This window comes from Crinia signifera, chromosome 4 (assembly GCF_055691185.1).
Source record: "Crinia signifera chromosome 4, ASM5569118v1, whole genome shotgun sequence".
NCBI classification, from domain to species: Eukaryota; Metazoa; Chordata; class Amphibia; order Anura; family Myobatrachidae; genus Crinia; species Crinia signifera.
The window spans coordinates 13505525-13525017 of record NC_139220.1 but is presented as its reverse complement, the minus strand read 5'-3'; the positions used below and the strand labels follow the sequence as shown (position 1 = coordinate 13525017).

General features: G+C 50.2%; 1 protein-coding gene across 1 annotated transcript in view; it reads right to left on the bottom strand.

Annotated features, from left to right (window-relative positions):
- Positions 1-19493, bottom strand: part of AGBL3 (AGBL carboxypeptidase 3) — an 85745-nt gene that overhangs the window by 31796 nt on the left and 34456 nt on the right. The window contains exons 6-13 of the mRNA XM_083180087.1: positions 18492-18642; positions 11644-12429; positions 5772-5937; positions 5015-5141; positions 4261-4361; positions 3350-3468; positions 2949-3015; positions 1944-2076 (exon numbers count right to left, since the gene is read on the bottom strand). Coding sequence (XP_083036213.1) covers positions 1944-2076; positions 2949-3015; positions 3350-3468; positions 4261-4361; positions 5015-5141; positions 5772-5937; positions 11644-12429; positions 18492-18642 — 1650 coding nt within the window. The remainder of the gene's footprint in view (positions 1-1943; positions 2077-2948; positions 3016-3349; positions 3469-4260; positions 4362-5014; positions 5142-5771; positions 5938-11643; positions 12430-18491; positions 18643-19493) is intronic.

The following is a 19493-nucleotide window of genomic DNA, read 5'->3' as shown; positions in this document are numbered from 1 at the left end:
TTGACTGCAGGGAGTATAGGGGCAGTTACACGAATGCAGGGAGTATAGGGGCTGTTACACGACTGTAGGGAGTATAGGGGCTGTTACACGACTGTAGGGAGTATAGGGGCTGTTACACAACTGTAGGGAGTATAGGGGCTGTTACACGACTGCAGGGAGTATAGGGGCTGTTACACGACTGCAGGGAGTATAGGGGCTGTTACACGACTGCAGGGAGTATAGGGGCTGTTACACGACTGCAGGGAGTATAGGGTCTGTTACACGACTGCAGGGAGTATAGGGGCAGTTACACGACTGCAGGGAGTATAGGGGCAGTTACACGACTGCAGGGAGTATAGGGGCAGTTACACGACTGCAGGGAGTATAGGGGCTGTTACACGACTGCAGGAGTATAGGGGCTGTTACACGACTGCAGGGAGTATAGGGGCTGTTACACGACTGCAGGGAGTATAGGGGCTGTTACACGACTGCAGGGAGTATAGGGGCTGTTACACGACTGCAGGGAGTATAGGGGCTGTTACACGACTGCAGGGAGTATAGGGGCTGTTACACGACTGCAGGGAGTATAGGGGCTGTTACACGACTGCAGGGAGTATAGGGGCTGTTACACGACTGCAGGGAGTATAGGGGCTGTTGCACGACTGCAGGGAGTATAGGGGCTGTTACATAACTGCAGGGAGTATAGGGGCTGGTATATGACTGCAGGGAGTATAGGGGCTGTTGCACGACTGCAGGGAGTATAGGGGCAGTTACACGAATGCAGGGAGTATAGGGGCTGTTACACGACTGCAGGGAGTATAGGGGCTGTTACACGACTGCAGGGAGTATAGGGGCTGTTACACGACTGCAGGGAGTATAGGGGCTGTTACACGACTGCAGGGAGTATAGGGGCTGTTACACGACTGCAGGGAGTATAGGGGCTGCTACATGACTGCAGGGAGTATAGGGGCTGTTACATAACTGCAGGGAGTATAGGAGCTGTTTCATGACTGCAGGGAGTATAGGGGCTGTTACATAACTGCAGGGAGTATAGGGGCTGGTATATGACTGCAGGGAGTATAGGGGCTGTTACACGACTGCAGGAAGTATAGGGGCAGTTACACGAATGCAGGGAGTATAGGGGCTGTTACACGACTGCAGGGAGTATAGGGGCTGTTACACGACTGCAGGGAGTATAGGGGCTGTTACACGACTGCAGGGAGTATAGGGGCAGTTACACGACTGCAGGGAGTATAGGGGCTGTTACACGACTGCAGGGAGAATAGGAGCTGTTACATAACTGCAGGGAGTATAGGGGCTGTTACACGACTGCAGGGAGTATAGGGGCTGTTACACGACTGCAGGGAGTATAGGAGCTGTTACATGACTGCAGGGAGTATAGGGGCTGTTACATAACTGCAGGGAGTATAGGGGCTGGTATATGACTGCAGGGAGTATAGGGGCTGTTACATAACTGCAGGGAGTATAGGGGCTGGTATATGACTGCAGGGAGTATAGGGGCTGTTACACGACTGCAGCGAGTATAGGGGCTGTTACACGACTGCAGGGAGTATAGGGGCTGTTACACGACTGCAGGAAGTATAGGGGCAGTTACACGAATGCAGGGAGTATAGGGGCTGTTACACGACTGCAGGGAGTATAGGGGCTGTTACACGACTGCAGGGAGTATAGGGGCTGTTACACGACTGCAGGGAGTATAGGGGCTGTTACACGACTGCAGGGAGTATAGGGGCTGTTACACGACTGCAGGGAGTATAGGGGCTGTTACACGACTGCAGGGAGAATAGGAGCTGTTACACGACTGCAGGGAGTATAGGAGCTGTTACATGACTGCAGGGAGTATAGGGGCTGTTACACGACTGCAGGGAGTATAGGAGAGGTACTGTGACATATAGGGGCTGTTGCACGACTGTTGTCCCGGGAACACACGTCTGGTAGATTACCATTACACGGTGACAGAATCCTGCGGCAAGTCGCTCTTCTTACCCCCGGATCTTGCAGTAGGTTCCTCTCAGGATCTTTTCTATGGGAATTCCGGTCTCTCTTCGATTTCAGCAGCTTCTTCCGGGATTTTACCTGTGTGTGAGGGCACAGAGACGGACTATTGGATAAGTGGACTGTATCCCGCAAGAGGCATCATCACTGTGAGCAGGAAGCAGCTCAGTAACTGAGCTCAGGATGAGACTGAAGAAGTCTCTGTGCCCTCAGCATCCCCCAGCATTGGACAGCCCGGGAAAGATACGGAGACCAGTCAGCGAATCCCATGTACTGGCTGCGTCTGACTTAATAATTTCCTTGTGTAACAGCCTGAATGAGCCAGGGTGACTTGTTAATATGGGATGCAGTTGAAATCCCGGTGGGAATCCCGGCGGTCAAAATCCCGCCGCCGAAATCCCGCCGCCGAAATCCCGGCACTTTGTCCCTCTATGGGTGTCGTGGAGGGAGAATAAATTAGTGTGCCAAGCATAGCAAGGCACTGGGTCCACTGTGTGGTGAGCACGTCCCCCCCTTGTCGGGATTTCGGCAGTCGGGATTCTGGCGTCAAGATTTTGACCGCCGGGATTCCGACCGCCGGGATTTCGGATCAATCCCGTTAATATCTAGGGACATTAAGTATGAACATTACACATCTTTATTTCAAATATAGAATATTGCCTGCATATAAGAAACACTTGGCCATCTAGTGTACCCTATCACATGTACATTCACAGACATACATTCTAGGGTTCATTTGTTTTTAGCCAATTAACCTACCAGTATAATATTGACGTGTGGGAGGAACCCGGAGCACCCGGAGGAAACCCACGCAACACCGGAAGAATAAGCAAACTATGACCAGTTAGGGCCATGGTGGGAGTTATACAGAGGACCTCAGTGAGTCAGTAATGCTAACCATCACAACACAACAAGTAACCAGTAACATATGCAATCATCTGTACCAGGCCTACCTGACACGCCAGCTCCATCAGGTGGGCGGGAGGACCATTCGAATCGGAGCTGTCCGATCCCCCAGTGCTGAAACCCAGAAAGCAACGGTCAGTTAGGGAAGATCACCAAACCGTACCCACACTGTACTCGGATTTTTTCGGATATCTGTGGTATCGGTAGCAGCCCCGCCCCCCCAACAACCCCACTACCTCCCCCTCACTGTACGTCTCCCCAGCGCAGCACGATTCCTCCAGCCTCGCGTCTCTTCCTGCTGCTCTCCCCCCCCCCCCCCCCCCACCGCTGAACACTATTGAGACAACGTGTGTAGTAACTATCAGCAGTAGGCATGAACAGTACACTGTCCGGACAAGACATCATTTTGACTGATTTCCGACAGGCGCTGCGACGGACGACTACTCACCTGGAATCCAGGTCGGAGAGGACATCTTTGTAAAAGGCTTCAGATTGCAGGCTCAGTGGGTAAGTGTAGCTCGCACGCTGCTTGATCATTTCCTCCAGCTCTTTCAGACACATGGAATACTAAAATAAATCATACATTCTTTTAGAAGCGCCTTCCCAACAGTTGGTGACAGTTGGTGTGGCTCCAACTGTGCTGCAGCTCCACCCCTGGATCCGCCACTGCCTCACCGATCGGTGTCCTTAATCTTAAACAACAAGAGGTCTACCTGGAGTTTAAAGGTCTCCTCCGTATTCAAAATTGCTTTTGTACAGACGCTCTGACCCTTGCCCTTGGATCAAATACGCACACTGTATGGGTTATAAGGTTTCTCGGTTGCTAGATGTGTTTGTAGCCGGGTTTGTGGCCACTGGGGCAGAGGGAAGCTCGTTTGTCTTATAAATAATCCTGGTGCCATGTGTCTGCAGGTACCGTATCATCAAAGCTATTATACAACGCTTGACCTGTGGAGGATAAATGGTGCCCTGTGCCCCTCTCCTGCTAACGTCTGATCCTCACGCCATACGCTGTATAATAATGTGAGTAATAAACTCTGGGACGGAATTCTCTGCCACGTTATAACTTCGTATATGATTATATGTGAGCTGGGCCTGCTGCTGAGCCTGCAATGTACCTGGATTTCCCAGGAGTCAGTGCGGTTACTAGTAATTAGAGGCCGGTAACCTCTGGGAAGTGGAGGCTGTAACCTGTACACACCAGGAGCGGCGCAAGGAACCTCACAGCTGTATGTATTAACACTCGTGTCACTGAATTAATCTCACTCAGAAAGTAATATAACACCGAGAGCAGGAACCCCATTCCCTCCACTTGTGCCGGTGACTGGGTCCAGCGTCCCACGGGGGCGGCCTACTTACTTTTGGCTCTTCCGGGTCACAATAGTCCAGCAGAGAACTGCAGAAGCGGCAACCCAGCGACTCCAGGTCCTTTGTGCTGAAATGGGTCCCGCGTCTGTTACCTGCAAGTGATGGGAAACAAATAGCTGGAAAGTTCCTTATATTAACCCCTTCCCCGAGGGCCGGCTCAAACGGCCGAAACATCGTACAACACCCTCTGCATCTACTTCGGCAGACCCGCTGATCCAGGGGGGATGGTATGCTGCACACAGACCCGCTGCTCGCGTGCGGGGGGGGGGGGGGGGGGGGGGGGTGGCGTGCAGACTAACTGCTCGGGGGGGGGGGGTGAGCAGGCAGACCTGCACATGCGGGGCTGGGGGAGGGGGTGCGGGCAGACTTGCTTGGGGTGGTGGGGTGGTGGTGGGGGCAGACCCGCGATCAAGGGGGGGGGAGGTTGTGGGCAGACCCGACGCTCACCTGTTGGCTGCTGTGGAGTAATGGTGGATTGTTCTGTAGCCCTGGCTGTGGGCAGGGGAGGTGTTTGCCAAGGGGGTAGGGATGTGTATAACACTGGCCTATCCCTGGGGGGGCGGGTTTGTGTATAACGCTGGGCGGGGGCCTAAGGCAGAAACTATGTGTGTATAATGCTATCAATCACTCTTGTAACCCCGCCCAGCGTTATACACACGGGGATGAGTGACAGATCTGGCTAAATATATAAGAGATTACACCGTACAGGGGTCTGGACCATATACTAATGCAGTAGAGCTATTACCCAGCGTTGATCCACAGAACGTGGCCTCCAACGTGTAGCTGTTCCGGATGCCCATTTTCCACATGACCACGCGGCCGGTCCCTTCCTTGTTCCTCTGCACTCTGAACTTGCAGGCTGAGAATGAGAACTGAACAGAGCATCAGTAATAAGCTGCGCAAGTCCTGGGGTGTAATACAGGGGCGAAATAATAATCACCCAAGATGTGTTACCCTACACATTATACAGGGTGGCCGGGAACGCTTTATTGTGGTGATTCTGGTTGACTTGCTAAGCAGCGATAATTCAGTACTTAGCAAGTCATGTAATGCCGCCCGCAGTTTGGCTGGTGGGATCTAAAGACAGCGCCCGCAGTATCTCAGTATCAGTACTGATTGCTCTGGTAATTTAGCGTACCTTGCGGTGAATTGGGGACTTACTCATGATGAATAGACCCCTTGGCCTCTATATTACACTACATATACCGATTGCAACTGACCAAGCCAGAAGCTATTACAACCCAAAGATTTGGTTGACCAAGTGCAGACAGAAGCCAATGAACGAAAGCACCTGGGACGCAGAGAGCAGGTGAGTGCGGGCGTATGGGCGGCGCATTGTACAACAGGTGGAACGGGCGTATGGGCGGCGCATTGTACAACAGGTGGAACGGGCGTATGGGCGGAGCATTGTACAACAGGTGGAATGGGCGTATGGGCGGAGCATTGTACAACAGGTGGAATGGGCGTATGGGCGGAGCATTGTACAACAGGTGGAACGTTACCTTGTCGGGAGAGTTCTTGCTCAGCATGAACGGGAACATGCGCTCACACAACCGGCTCTCGCCATTCTGCCCGCCTCTGCCCTTACACCCGTACATAAAGACATTCTGCTTCTTGCTGTGCCCGTGCAGGTCACAGTATAGCAGGACCTCCCGTTCTTCCATCACCCTGCGGGAACGGGAAGGAGACACATTATACAGGACCAGGCGTGGTTACCTGGGTGAGTACATATTACCTTCATCAAACCTCTTATCCCCAGAAATGTTACCAAGGACCTGCTGATTACTGTGGTCTTACAACGCCATCTTTAGATGGCATTGATTTCCGGGGCCCCGCTGGGAAGGAGATGCAGGCTACTGGAGAGGGATCTGAGCAGATCCCTCTGTCGCTTCCGCAGGGAATGCCCTTTGGGCATCATATGCATGATGTCAGATCACACCAGGGCAGGCCGGCACGGCACGGGGGGTGGTACTGTAAGTATTACTGCTACTTCTGTGCTACTTATTATGGCAGCTGTACTCACAGCTGAGCAACGCTGAATTGCACCGGTAATTGAATAACCGCCGCCACAATCCAGCCCACGATGATATATAGGGAAGGAAGGAAGGAAGGAGGGAAGGAACTCGGAAGAGAGAGAGTGGCGTTTTTGGGGGGGTATCATTTTGTACTGTACGTTTAACCATATATGTCCCAAATGAGTAGAAACGTACCCTTGCGGGCTACTCTCGCCACACCTTTACTAAAGGAAATACATTGTAAATAAGACATGCAGCAATGCTAGGTACACACCAGAACCATCATGATTGTGAGGAGATTGTGAGGCGTTCGTACGATGGTCGCATAATCTGTTGGGCACGCGATCTGCTCGCGATCTGTACCCGGTTGAAGGGATATTTTACAAATCCTGACTGCAGCAGGTAGGATCACCGAAACAACCAAACGACCGGCGGCGACGCGCATCGGAATCAGATCTAAAACATGCCCAATTTACATACAATTGGTCGAGATTGCATTGATATTGGGGGGATTGAGGCCAAATCGTTCTGGTGTGTACATAAGGATGCAGAGTGCATGTGACTACTGCCTGATCAGCCACCTATACTAAGGCAGACATTGGCCGCCTGGCATTTCCGTGCAGCTACCAGTGGTGTGGTATAGCTGGAATGAGGAGAGGTACTGTGGCATATACCACCTATGGTAGGTACAAGCATTCAGGTTCAAAGCACGTTTGGCTGGCTAATGGACAAAACCATGTGCACTGCAGGTGGGGCAGATGTTACATGTGCAGAGTTAGGTTTGGGTGAGTTATTTTGTTTCTGTGCAGGTTAAATACTGGCTGCATTATTTTTACACTGCAATATAGACATCAGTTTGAAGCAAAACCCCACCCAAATCTAACTCTCTCTGCACATGTTACATCTGCCCCGCCTGCAGTGTGCATGCGACCACAGCAAACAGATTGCGGCTGGTGGATGTTTGGGCGGGGGGGGGGGGGGGGGGGCTACTCGCCCATGGGAACACCAAAGTTTCAATGGAAATGCTGGGTGTTCCCATGGTAATCACCGGTGACGTGGGCGGCCAGCTGACAGCACCGGATGTCAGCTGCCCGCCCACTTCCTCCAGAATGTGCACGCAGATCTAAGGTTTGTTAATAGATGTTGTGTGCTTTCCACATCATTCGATGGTCGGCAACCACCGCAGGCTGCAAATGGATGTTTATGTAAAACATCGAGTCGCATCCAGAGTGTGCGTACAAATCGTTCGCAAAGGCGGGGTTTGGTGGAATCAACCAGAATAGCCGCAGTAATATAATAGGTCAGGAAACTTGGAATTCATTGAATCCCCCCCTCGCAGTCTGCAGAAGTTTTTGTTCTGTGTTGGTATATGCCAGCACAGGGTAGCTGTGTGCCCAGAATGAGCAGTGGCACCAATTCCTACTGAAGTGACGGCTTGCGTACTCAGAAGCTGGAACAGGCGATGTCAGGCGCGGCTGCCGCCAAGTACAGCCGGTGCGTGTAATGCTTGTATGCCAGTCAGAATTTTACGACGGGCTCTAACGACCTCAGAGGTGGTACGGAAATGAGAAGTGCTCAGAGAGTCCTGGTAATGGAACCACTTAGCCTATTACACTGGAATAACTGAAATTCCGATACGGACGGCCGTCATTTTCCCAATATCACATCCCGATTGCTGCCAGTTATCAAGTGATAAAAATGACTTTGGCAGCGAAACCTCTCAAACGTATAATACTTAATGTCTGTGATGCTGACTCAGTAACACGCACATACGGCTACTGGCTGAGCGCTGCAGAACTTTACACTGGGGACTGGAATAAATCTATCGGAACGCTGTCATGTCGGGTGGGTACGGCCGACGCGCCGTGTCCTGGATGTCACAAGTGTTCGTTTGCTTTCAGAACCCTGACGCATTTCTGTTCAAGTTAATTACGCATAGTAAATAAGCGGCGTCAGTACCGGCGGCCTAGTATCGTGCGTCAGTTATTACGATCCGAATCATTTATCTTTGAGCGAAAATACTCCGAGTGGTCAAATCATTGTTTATTTGAGCCTGATTCAGCATGGCTCGCTCTGCAGCTTACATACACTGCCCATAAATGCCATCACACCCCCCGCGGTACAAAATCGGTACCGATGGGATGTACGTGAACACAATCCCCTCGCATGCCGCCGAAGTGGAGAGAAATCATTTGATGTTCGCTGACCATCGGAGTCCGAAGAAAAACTCATGTTGACCTTTTGACTGTCCACCTAGCCATTGCCGACCTAATGCTTGTGTCAACCTTCCAACCCTGTCGACCTATTACATGTGCCTGTCGATGTTCAGTGGTTAACCCAATGCATGTCGTCCTTTCTAGGTGTCGGCCTAATGACTGTATCCCGTCCTGCAGGGGCCGGGGATTCAATGTTGCGTTAATTCACCCTGAAGGCAGAGCCTGGGACAACCGTTATGGAAAGGGGATTTTCCGTAAGTCACCGGAGGCTCCGCCCCCTTCAGCAGCGGGATGCAGGTCACTGTATCATACCTAGTAATGCTGGGAAGTGTGATATGTACCCCAAACATCATTCTTAGGTCACATGACCAATCTCCACACACTTACTGCCCTGAGCCAGCGGGAGGGGTGGGGGGGGGGGGGTTCCACAGTGTTTGCTGCAGAGAGCAAGGAGATCGGACGGGCCTCCTGCCCCTGCGGCCCACACCATGTAATGATCCTTGTAAGGCCAGAAAGGTCCTGGTGCAGATAAGCTGTAATTGGATGCTCTGCGTCGCCAGTGTGTGGGACTGAACAAGTTTGCCCACTGTCCGATCCCATCGACCATCGATGTTTCCGACCATCGATGTCTTAGTTTTGCTCTTAGTAGCTCCGCCCTGACACCTGTGAAGCCCGCCCCCATGTTGAGTGGCCCACAGGCCAATCAGTCAAAGAAAATGGATGACCATCAATATGTAAAAACATTGATGGTCATCTATTGGATAGTATGACACTATCGATGGCCAGTTGCACTTTTGCCATCGATGGCAAAGGCAACAACGTCCGTCCCTAGTATGAAGTAGTGATAAGGGAGGAGAAGTGAGCCAGAGGAGGAGTGGCCTATGGCAACCAATCAGCTCTAAAGTAACATATATCATTTGCATAATATAAAATTATACAGAGCAGCTGATTGGTTGCCATGGCCGAGTCTTCTCCCTTATCACTGCTTCATACATCAACCCCTCAGTACCTGAAAAGTGTATTAAGGCAAATACGGCCCAGGAATCATTGTGCTGGGTCACCGTATATCCGTCTATACAAAACCGGACCCGTTTCATTCTTACAGTATATCCACATTTAAGAGAAAGCTGTCTTGAAAGTTAAAAAAAAGTTAGAATCAGCCAAGTAGCTGCATTACTGAAACAAACCACTAGAGGGTGCAAAGTGCACACAGCTTAGGGACAGAGAAAACTTTTTTTCCTGAGACATTATCAGATGAAACAAGCTTTGCTGTGATAATGCCTGGCGGACTCCCGAATGACTGACAGCGGCAGACAAACCATTAAAGGTAATCAGCCCCGCACGGAAAGATTTAAGCCGCTCAAGTGGAAGGAACATGGGCAGAGATGAGACGTCTCTATGGTGCTAGCGGGTATTATTATTATAATAATAATGATTATTATCTTTTATTATGTGCATAAAGTACTGAGAAATGCGACTTCTATTGTCTAGCATCTGAAGGCGCGGCAAGACAAAAGTTGCACGCGAGCGAGTGAGTGAGTGAGGAGAGAGCGTCTCACTGCACCAGTATACGGGAGGTGGCTGCGGTTATTCATCTTCTTGTGGCTGACCTTTAATGATCCCCAAGGTCATGCACTGGGAACGTACAGCTGTGTAACCAGCGCTGTCAGAGGGATCGGGAGATTGATCAGCACTACTTACAGGAGGAACAGAACTAGAAGAGCGACAGGACTCTCAATAAATGAAACATCCCTGAGACCATCGTCACCATGGTCTCCAGAACATGTGACGTCATAATGTCCTGATGTGGGGTCTGGGACGGGTGCAGGTCAGGGGTAGCTCTGTAACCCACCTGTTGCGCACCCCTCCATTGGCCCTATTTCCTTAAATAGGCAAGACTCAGTGATATGTGTTGTAGCTCTGTACCCAGTAGGCCATCATTAAATACCAGGCCATATTTTGTCATTACCATGATCAATTGTCCAGAAAGGCCAAACGAAATGGGTGCGAGATGCTGTGATGAGAAATGTAACATTTGGAGCTTCTTTGTAGGTATTAATAAACGGGCCCAAGGGTCAGATGCTCAGGAGGTGGGCAGAATTGTTCCGCTAGTTCTCCCTAGTATCAGCGCGCTGAAGATCGGTCCCTCTGGAGAATTACTGTAGGTATAACTGAGTTTGCATATTGCTAACAGGGAGGAAAGTTCTTCTCCCTCTCTACTGAAGCCACCTGGCCGGTGATACCTGTTGGAGGGTCTCCCTGGTAAAGGTACGGCCTGGGGAAGCCTATGTAGCAAGAACAGCGGCTGCAGCACCAGATGCTCATAAATTGGACCTTATTCAGTTCCGTTCGCAAAGGGCGTTCGTTTACACGGGGACCGATGTTTTGTTACTGATGGAGGCCGTTTCTGCGCATGTGCAGGGTGCGTGCACCCACTGCATATAGTCAGATTGCTGGGTGCAGGCTCCCAGGACAGCGGCAGGGAGGGGGGGGGGGAGGGGGGCTGAGAGGGGCATGGGGCGGCCTATTAGCATATGTGAACGCCCTGATTTTATGGGCGTTTTCATGAGAATGCTGGGCGTTCTCATGCTAATGAGGTTGTGGCGTGGGTGCCGGGGGCGGGCAGCTGATGTCACCGGATGCCAGCTGCCCGCCCACTTCCTTCTGAGCGTGCACATTCCACATCATTCGATGGTCTCCTTTCCCTTCGTTTTTCCTAGACCTACTCCAATGCAGCTTCTGCTGATAATGCCCTCACCAAGATCACTAGTGACCTCCTTACAGCCATATCCTAGGACCACCGCTCTATTCTTGTACTCATGGCGACAAAACCCACCACTCCTCTGAGTTTCAAGGGTCAGCTCTTTCCTTGTGCAACTCCTACTTATCCAACCTGCTCCTTCTCTGCCCTTACACCGAACACCACCTTCCGCTACTCTTTCCCTTCCAGTTAATATCTGTCAAGTATTAGACCTTGGTCCTCTTCTCTTCTCCCTTCCATCTGTGAACCTATCACATCCCTTGGCTTCCAAAAACACCTCTATGCCAAAAACACCCAGATGTACCCTTCTTTCCCTTCTGGCTAAAGATAATAAAAATAATAAAAGAGTAAAGTCTACGTCCCGGTCAAGTCAGAACCTTACCGTTTGATCATGTTACGTGTGAACCATATAGATGGAAAGGAGTCCTTTAGCCTAGACTTGTAGTTACGGTTCAGATCTCGCCCGGTGAGAGAGCATCGATAGTTGCCCACAATCACACCATCCGGGTTTAACATGGGCACCACTTTGAAGACAAAGGTGTCTCTTAGCACTTGAGCGTCGCTATCAGCACTCAGGATGTAATCTAGGAAGCCTTTCATCACCCAGGAACTGTTGGTCTCGCCCGGGTGAACTCTGGCCGTCAAAATCACGGCCTTCTTCTTCTTCTTTGGCTGCTCGGTGGCTGGAGATGGGTTGGTGATGGTGAGAACGTAGACCATGTTCCCAGCCAGGGAATGGCACAGGACCCGGATCTTGCAGTATCTGGAACGCTCCGGATCGTTGGCTATTCCGCACAGGTAATCTTGTAGGTTGGAATACGTATAAGGGTAACAGTGTGCGAAGTAGCAAACGTCTCTACTGTGTGGGAACCGGAAGGTCCAAGAGAGAGAGTAATAGGATTGTCCTTCTTGGCCAAAATTATTCTTGTAGTACTTGATCTGGTCTCCGGTTCTATGCCAGCCGATCCCCCGGGTGTTGGCTTCGGCCTCGGAGTACATGAGGGGGCGCATGCCATGGTTGTAGAGGCTTGTTCGCTTCATGAAGTTGATGATGGTGAAACGGTAAGGTACACCTGCCCTCGTGTTCTTCACCCGGAAATAGTACCACTGGGTGTGGCGGCTTGTGTACAGGTCTGTGCGCAGGGTCAGCTGATAGTCGTAGTCACCGCTAGAAGAGAACGCACATACATGAAAACCTCAGCAGATAACTGAAAGTCAACATCCCCATACTAAATTCAGCAACTTCATACAGATGTGTACATCTAGCCTCCTTTTGTCTAGTCGCACCATACTCACTCGCACAGGGCAGATTTTGTTTGACCTTTTCCATTAAAATGTAAGTGAATAGGATGCACAGGCAGCTTCTGCTGATTAAAACAGTATGTGGAATGCCTATATTCAGTGTGTGACTGCTGCTGTATCTGCATACGAAATGCTACTGTTTTCCAGGAAAACACTGTAATGTTCCATTTTTTTATCCAGTGTTCTGAGGGATCCAGCACATAGGGGGAGGTAAGGGTTAGGCCACAGGTGTGAGGTCCAGTTCAACGGGGTAGGTTAGGGTTAGACACTGGGGGTGCTTTGGTTTAGGCTAGGGGGGAGGTTACGGTTAGGCTATGGGAGGAAGGTTAAGGTTAGACACTGGAGAAGGGTTAGAGGTTAGATTTGGGAAAGGTCCTTTAGCCCACTTAGATTGGGCAAAATCAAGCCATGTTGCAACGCAAGGGGTGCAAATACATTTATTTAGTTTGCATGCAGGGCAAATACTGCCTCATTTTGCATGTACAGTAGCCCAAAAATAGCAATGTGAATTTCTATGTGAACAACAATGTACACAAAGGACACCTCATTTTTCCAAGGTGCAAATTTGCCAAGATACAAAGATAGATTGCACGTTTCAAAGATTTCGCCGTCTGCCGACTGGGACAAATGCAAAAATAAAAGACTTCAAAATAACTTCATTCACTTCACTGTTTTCATGGTCAAACATTTCTACAGTCACCTGGCAACAAATTCTCCCGGCAGCGTAACAAGCAGCATACTGCCAGCAGGTAGCACAAAAAAACGCTCTGATTCAGACTTGATCGGCCAGGTCCGACTTCGGACACTGGCCGATGTTTGGGCTACTGCACATGGGCTTTGTGAAATATATCTATTTGCAAGCCGATCGCAGCGTGATTGACAGGTTGTGGTCGTGTCGGGGTGGATCCCGCCCGTTTCTTAGGCATATCTGAAAAAATGGGGAGTGTCCAACGAAAAGCTGGGAGTGTCCAGGAAAACGCAGGTGGAAGGCGGATGACATCAGCGGCCGTCCGGAAGTGGCGGTTTTGTTCGAAGCCCTCGAGTAAGTCCTGGGGTACGCGGCGTCTGCGCCTGCGAACACCGGGGACAAGGGTAAAAATCATTCGATGGCGCGTAAAAATCAAATGATTTTTCCTCTACCTGTACACATTCATTCACAAGCCCTGCAAAATCATTCGGGGGGCGGAGACAGACCTATTCGCACAGCGACTGAATTCGGCCCCGTGCAAAGAGGTCTGAATCAGGCCCACCTAGAATTACGGGCGCTCCCTGCAGCATGCACCAGCTCTGTCAGCGAGCAGAGTGGAGATCACGTTACTATGCACAGTGACTAAGTGAATTTACGGACGTTTATGGAGCAGAAAGCAGACAGCAGCTTCCGCTGACTGGCGGAGAGAGAAAAAAAAATTCCCTGTTGAGAAAATAAAAATGTTAATGTGGGTAATAGATTTCTGCAATGGACCTGACTGACTCGTGTACACGTCTGCGCAATTAGCAGTCGCCGACAGAGGGAAAACTGCCTGTGATTGGCTTGTTCTGTATTCAGCCTGGACAAAGGCTCTGCCGCAGCGGTGAGCTCCGCACCACGGGATGCTTTGCATTTATCTGGAATGAAGTAAACTTATTTGAGCAAAGGTCTCCCGGAGAGGAGCTTATTAGACGTTCCTTGCTGTTGGCAGTAGTCGCCACTAGGAGGCAGAGCAGCCCGGTGAATTATCCCATCAGGCATCATTTCATGACAAAAAGGAAGAGGTAGTTGCTGTTTCAAAAATCAACTGGCAATTAAATGACAAAGGCTATTACCGTGCACAAGTAAATTCTCACGCTTGAGAACAATTGATTTCTAACATGTCTAGCATGAATTATATACCGTAAGTATGAATATGTTTAACCGCTTCCTATCTTAGCATAAAGGTGCCAAGGTCGCTGCACCTATATGCTCACCTACGTAGGACAACAGTGGCTCGATGACTACCATCGAAAAACTGCGTGAAACTTGCTACTACTAATGCACCTGAATCAGGCCCTGTGGTTAATATTGCTGGGGTCATGTGATCGATTCCAATTTTGGTGCCAGCAGACCATAATCACCAGGCCCTTATGAAAAAGGGTCTGAAACACGTTCAGTGGTTTAGTGTGGACTCCTATCCACATTATTTGAGATTTCTGTGATTACGGGGGAAATTTACTAAAATGGATTCGTAGAAAAAAGGTGTATTCGTAGGGAGAAATACACCTTTTTTTTACGAATTTGTATTTTCGGGATTTACAATCCCAAAAATACAACAATTCGTAGTCCTAAAGATGGAACATTCGTATTTGTAGTTACAAATACGAATGCCCTACACCATCGATAGGATACGACAGAAATCACCATTCAAAAGAATGGTGGTTTCTGATTTACTAAGCAGCCGTACTGACAATACGGCTGCTTAGTGGTGTGAAACACCCACGCAAATAGAACAGGAAAATACCATTTTCCTGTTCTATTTGCGTTTTAGCCTGCACGGATCAGTCAGATCCGTGCAGGCTGCAGTGTAAAAAAATAGAAAAAATAAATAAATAAAAAAAAAAACCGGCGTGGGGTCCCCCCACAGCCATAACCAGCACCAGGCTGAAGGAGCCGGGGCCGGTAATTAAAAATCAGGGAACCCGACAAATAGGGGTTCCCCGATTTTTAACAACCAGCCCCAGGCTCCAGGTCCGGGGCTGGTTCCCAAAATACGGGGGACAAAATGAGTAGGGGTCCCCCGTATTTTAAGAACCAGCCCCAGGCACAACCAGCCGGCAGGGTAATGTCACAGCCGGGGGACACTTATAATATAAGGTCCCGCGGCCAAAACATTCTCCCTACCGACCAGTCAGCCTGGCCAGGGGCCCTGGGGGAGTGGGGACCCCCCCAATAAAGGGGTCCCCCCCCTCCAGGACTTACCTGACCAGGCTGAAGCCTGGTGCTGTCCTCGATGCCCCTGGGCGGTGGGCATCGAGCTGATAGTGGTGTAAAAAATAGATAAACCATTGTTTTTTACTGTGGCACTACAAGTGCCAGCAAGCCTCCCCAGCAAGCTGGGACTTGGAGAACCACAAGTCCCAGCCTGCTGGGCATTAAAGGGCCCGCTGGCACTTGTAGTTCTACAGTTAAAAAAATAGTGCACAAAACACACTGACACACTTTTAAAATAAAACTTTATTACACACAAAGCCCTTACATACTGATACTTACCTATCTTCTCTCCGTAGGTAGCCCTGATGTCCTGTGTCGGCGTCTTCTGGTCCTGTGTCGTCTTCTTCCTCCATGTCGACGTCGCTGTCGGCGATGGTGTCCCCGTCCGGATCCGACGAAATCCATTTGGGAAGCTGTGGAAGGAAACCATACTCACCTGTCCCAGCGCGACGTAGTCCAGGTAAGGGTCTTTGCAAAAAAATAAACCGAAAACCCCGAAACCAAACCGGACTGACGGAGACGCACGGTGGCCAATAGCGGCATTCGGGAGGCGGAGCCGCACGATGTAAACAAACACACGTGCGTCTCCGTCAGTCCGGTTTGGTTTCGGGGTGTTCGGTTTATTTTTTTGCAAAGACACTTACCTGGACTACGTCGCGCTGGGACAGGTGAGTATGGTTTCCTTCCACAGCTTCCCAAATGGATTTCGTCGGATCCGGACGGGGACACCATCGCCGACAGCGACGTCGACATGGAGGAAGAAGACGACACAGGACCAGAAGACGCCGACACAGGACATCAGGGCTACCTACGGAGAGAAGATAGGTAAGTATCAGTATGTAAGGGCTTTGTGTGTAATAAAGTTTTATTTTAAAAGTGTGTCAGTGTGTTTTGTGCACTATTTTTTTAACTGTAGAACTACAAGTGCCAGCGGGCCCTTTAATGCCCAGCAGGCTGGGACTTGTGGTTCTCCAAGTCCCAGCTTGCTGGGGAGGCTTGCTGGCACTTGTAGTGCCACAGTAAAAAACAATGGTTTATCTATTTTTTACAACATTTATCAGCTCGATGCCCACCGCCCAGGGGCATCGAGGACAGCACCAGGCTTCAGCCTGGTCAGGTAAGTCCTGGAGGGGGGGGACCCCTTTATTGGGGGGGTCCCCACTCCCCCAGGGCCCCTGGCCAGGCTGACTGGTCGGTAGGGAGAATGTTTTGGCCGCGGGACCTTATATTATAAGTGTCCCCCGGCTGTGACATTACCCTGCCGGCTGGTTGTGCCTGGGGCTGGTTCTTAAAATACGGGGGACCCCTACTCATTTTGTCCCCCGTATTTTGGGAACCAGCCCCGGACCTGGAGCCTGGGGCTGGTTGTTAAAAATCGGGGAACCCCTATTTGTCGGGTTCCCTGATTTTTAATTACCGGCCCCGGCTCCTTCAGCCTGGTGCTGGTTACAGCTGTGGGGGGGACCCCACGCCGTTTTTTTTTTTATTTATTTATTTTTCTATTTTTTTTTACACCTTGCAGCCTGCACGGATCTGACTTGATCCGTGCAGACTGCTAGAAATAATTCGTATTAGCAGCCGTATATACGGCCGCTAATACGAATCATTACACCATCGGAGGGTTACAAAGCAGTCGTATCTGACTGCTTTGTAAATCCCCCTCCGGAACACGACTTTGCATACGACTTAAACAGTCGTATGCAGTCGTAGGGAAACAACCAATACGAAAAACTAGGTTTTTCATATTGGTAAATTTCCCCCTACATTTCTTTTACCTGTTAAAAGATCTCTGCGGCATCACCTATGCCAGCGGTTCCCCACAATGGCCCTTATTCTGATCGCAGTACAAATTTGTTTGGAAAATGGGCAAAACCATGTGCACTGCAGGTGGGGTAGATGTAACATGTGCAGAGAGAGTTAGATTTGAGTGAGTTATTTTGTTCCTGTGCAGGGTAAATACTGGCTGCATTATTTTTACACTGCAATTTAGATTTCAGTTTCAACACACCCCACCCAAATCTAAGGGGGTAATCAATCTGAGGGTCACGGCGGTCGAGCTTGCCGAGAACATGAGGCGGGATTCAATGTCCTGCCTGCCGGGGAACGAGATGGGGGCGTGGCCGTGAGTTGCAGACGGGAAAAGGCAAGCTGCAGCCGGCAGCTCGTCACTTCCCGGCAGAACGTCAGGCTCGTTCTGCCGAGAAACCCTGCTCAATGCTGTCGGGGAAGACAGCATTGAATAGGGCCCGTCGAGCATCTCCCCTACGGGAGAAGCTTGCCGGGGATTGAATATCCCCCTAACTCTCTCTGCACATGTTACATCTGACTCACCTGCATTGCAGCATGGTTTTGCCCATTTTCCAAACAAATTTTTACTGCAATAAGGGTCAATGTGTGCTGTGGCATCCTATGGTGCCTCGGGACTTGCAGGGGTGCAGATCCAGGCATTAAGATTACCCCCCTGCTTTCGCCGACTGGCTGGGAAGGCAGCTGCACGCCCCCATTTTTCTGATTGCAGCATCTGCGTGGTGTCCCGAAAAACGCTCTCCGAAAATAAGCCGTCGCTGTGACCGCCTGCTGATGTCATCCGCCCTCCACCAGCAGGCATCAACACGCCTGCGTTTTACTGGACACTCCCAGCGTTTCGCTGGGCACACCCCAGTTTTGCAGACATGCCCAAGAAATGGCCGGGACCCACCTCCACACGCCCACTACCTGTCAATCACGCTTGTGCACCCTATTCCCTCTGCTTTCGCAAATAAAACGCTATTTAAAAAAAATGTTGCAAAAAAAAAAAAGATGCCCGGCGCAACCAAGACGCCCCATGGCTTTGCGTGACTAGAAGTGCTGCTCAGTGCGAAAGGAGGTTAGACAAAGCTTCATTTATTAACAGGACACTGGTGGAGTTGCAATATTCTATGACATGACAGGAATCCTGTCAGATGACATGAAAGGAATCTTTGTTTCAAGAGATTGTTACTTACACCTGGACTACTTTCTGCAGATTCCCGCTTTCAAATCGAGATTCAAACACTAATGCGATGTCAGGGTCTCCACAATTGTATGAGGAGTCGGACTTGAGGGGGCTGCGATTCCCACCGACACGGGAGCACATGAAGTAAGATTCCTTCCACCCTGAGAGAGAAATTACAGGGAACATTTAATGCATTCACTGGAACAGCAGGAGAATTGCAGAATAGTGTGGTGCACATACACATGTGAGAGAAATGAGTGGGACACAAAGGCGGAGGACACAAACTAGTGAGAGAAAAATATGAAGAACCAAGAAATGTGACAAAACAAAGGTCACAAAAGTGAGAGAGAGATTCGGAGGACACAGAAGTGTGAGTAATGCAGAGGACACAGAAGTGTGAGTAATGCAGAGGATACAGAAGTGTGAGTAATGCGAAGGACACAGAAGTGTGAGAGTAATGCAGGGGACACAGAAGTGTGAGAGTAATGCATACAGTACCTCCCAACTTTTCATGTGAAGAAATAGGGACACTCGCGCGGCGAAGCCGCGCGAGCGCCCGAAAAGGGGGCGTGGCGTATGCAAATGAGGGCGCGGCTTATGCTAATTAGCCGCGACCTCATTTTCATACGAGAATAGACGCTGTGCGCATGCGCACAGCGTCTATTCTACTACATTGGGGGGTCTCCCAACTGCCACCCCCCGCAGCGGGACAATGCCTGCCGCGGGTGGGACGTCGGGACAGGACCCGAAAATCGGGACTGTCCCGACGGAATCGTGACAGTTGGGAGGTATGGTAATGTAGAGGAAACAGTAGTGTGAGAGTAATGTAGAGGAAACAGTAGTGTGAGAGTAATGCGGAGGACACAGAAGTGTGAGAGTAATGAGGAGAACATAGAAGTATGAGTAATGCAGAGGACACAGAAGTGTGAGAGTAATGCAGAGGACACAGAAGCGTGAGAGTAATGCAGAGGACACAGAAGCGTGAGAGTAATGAGGAGAACATAGAAGTATG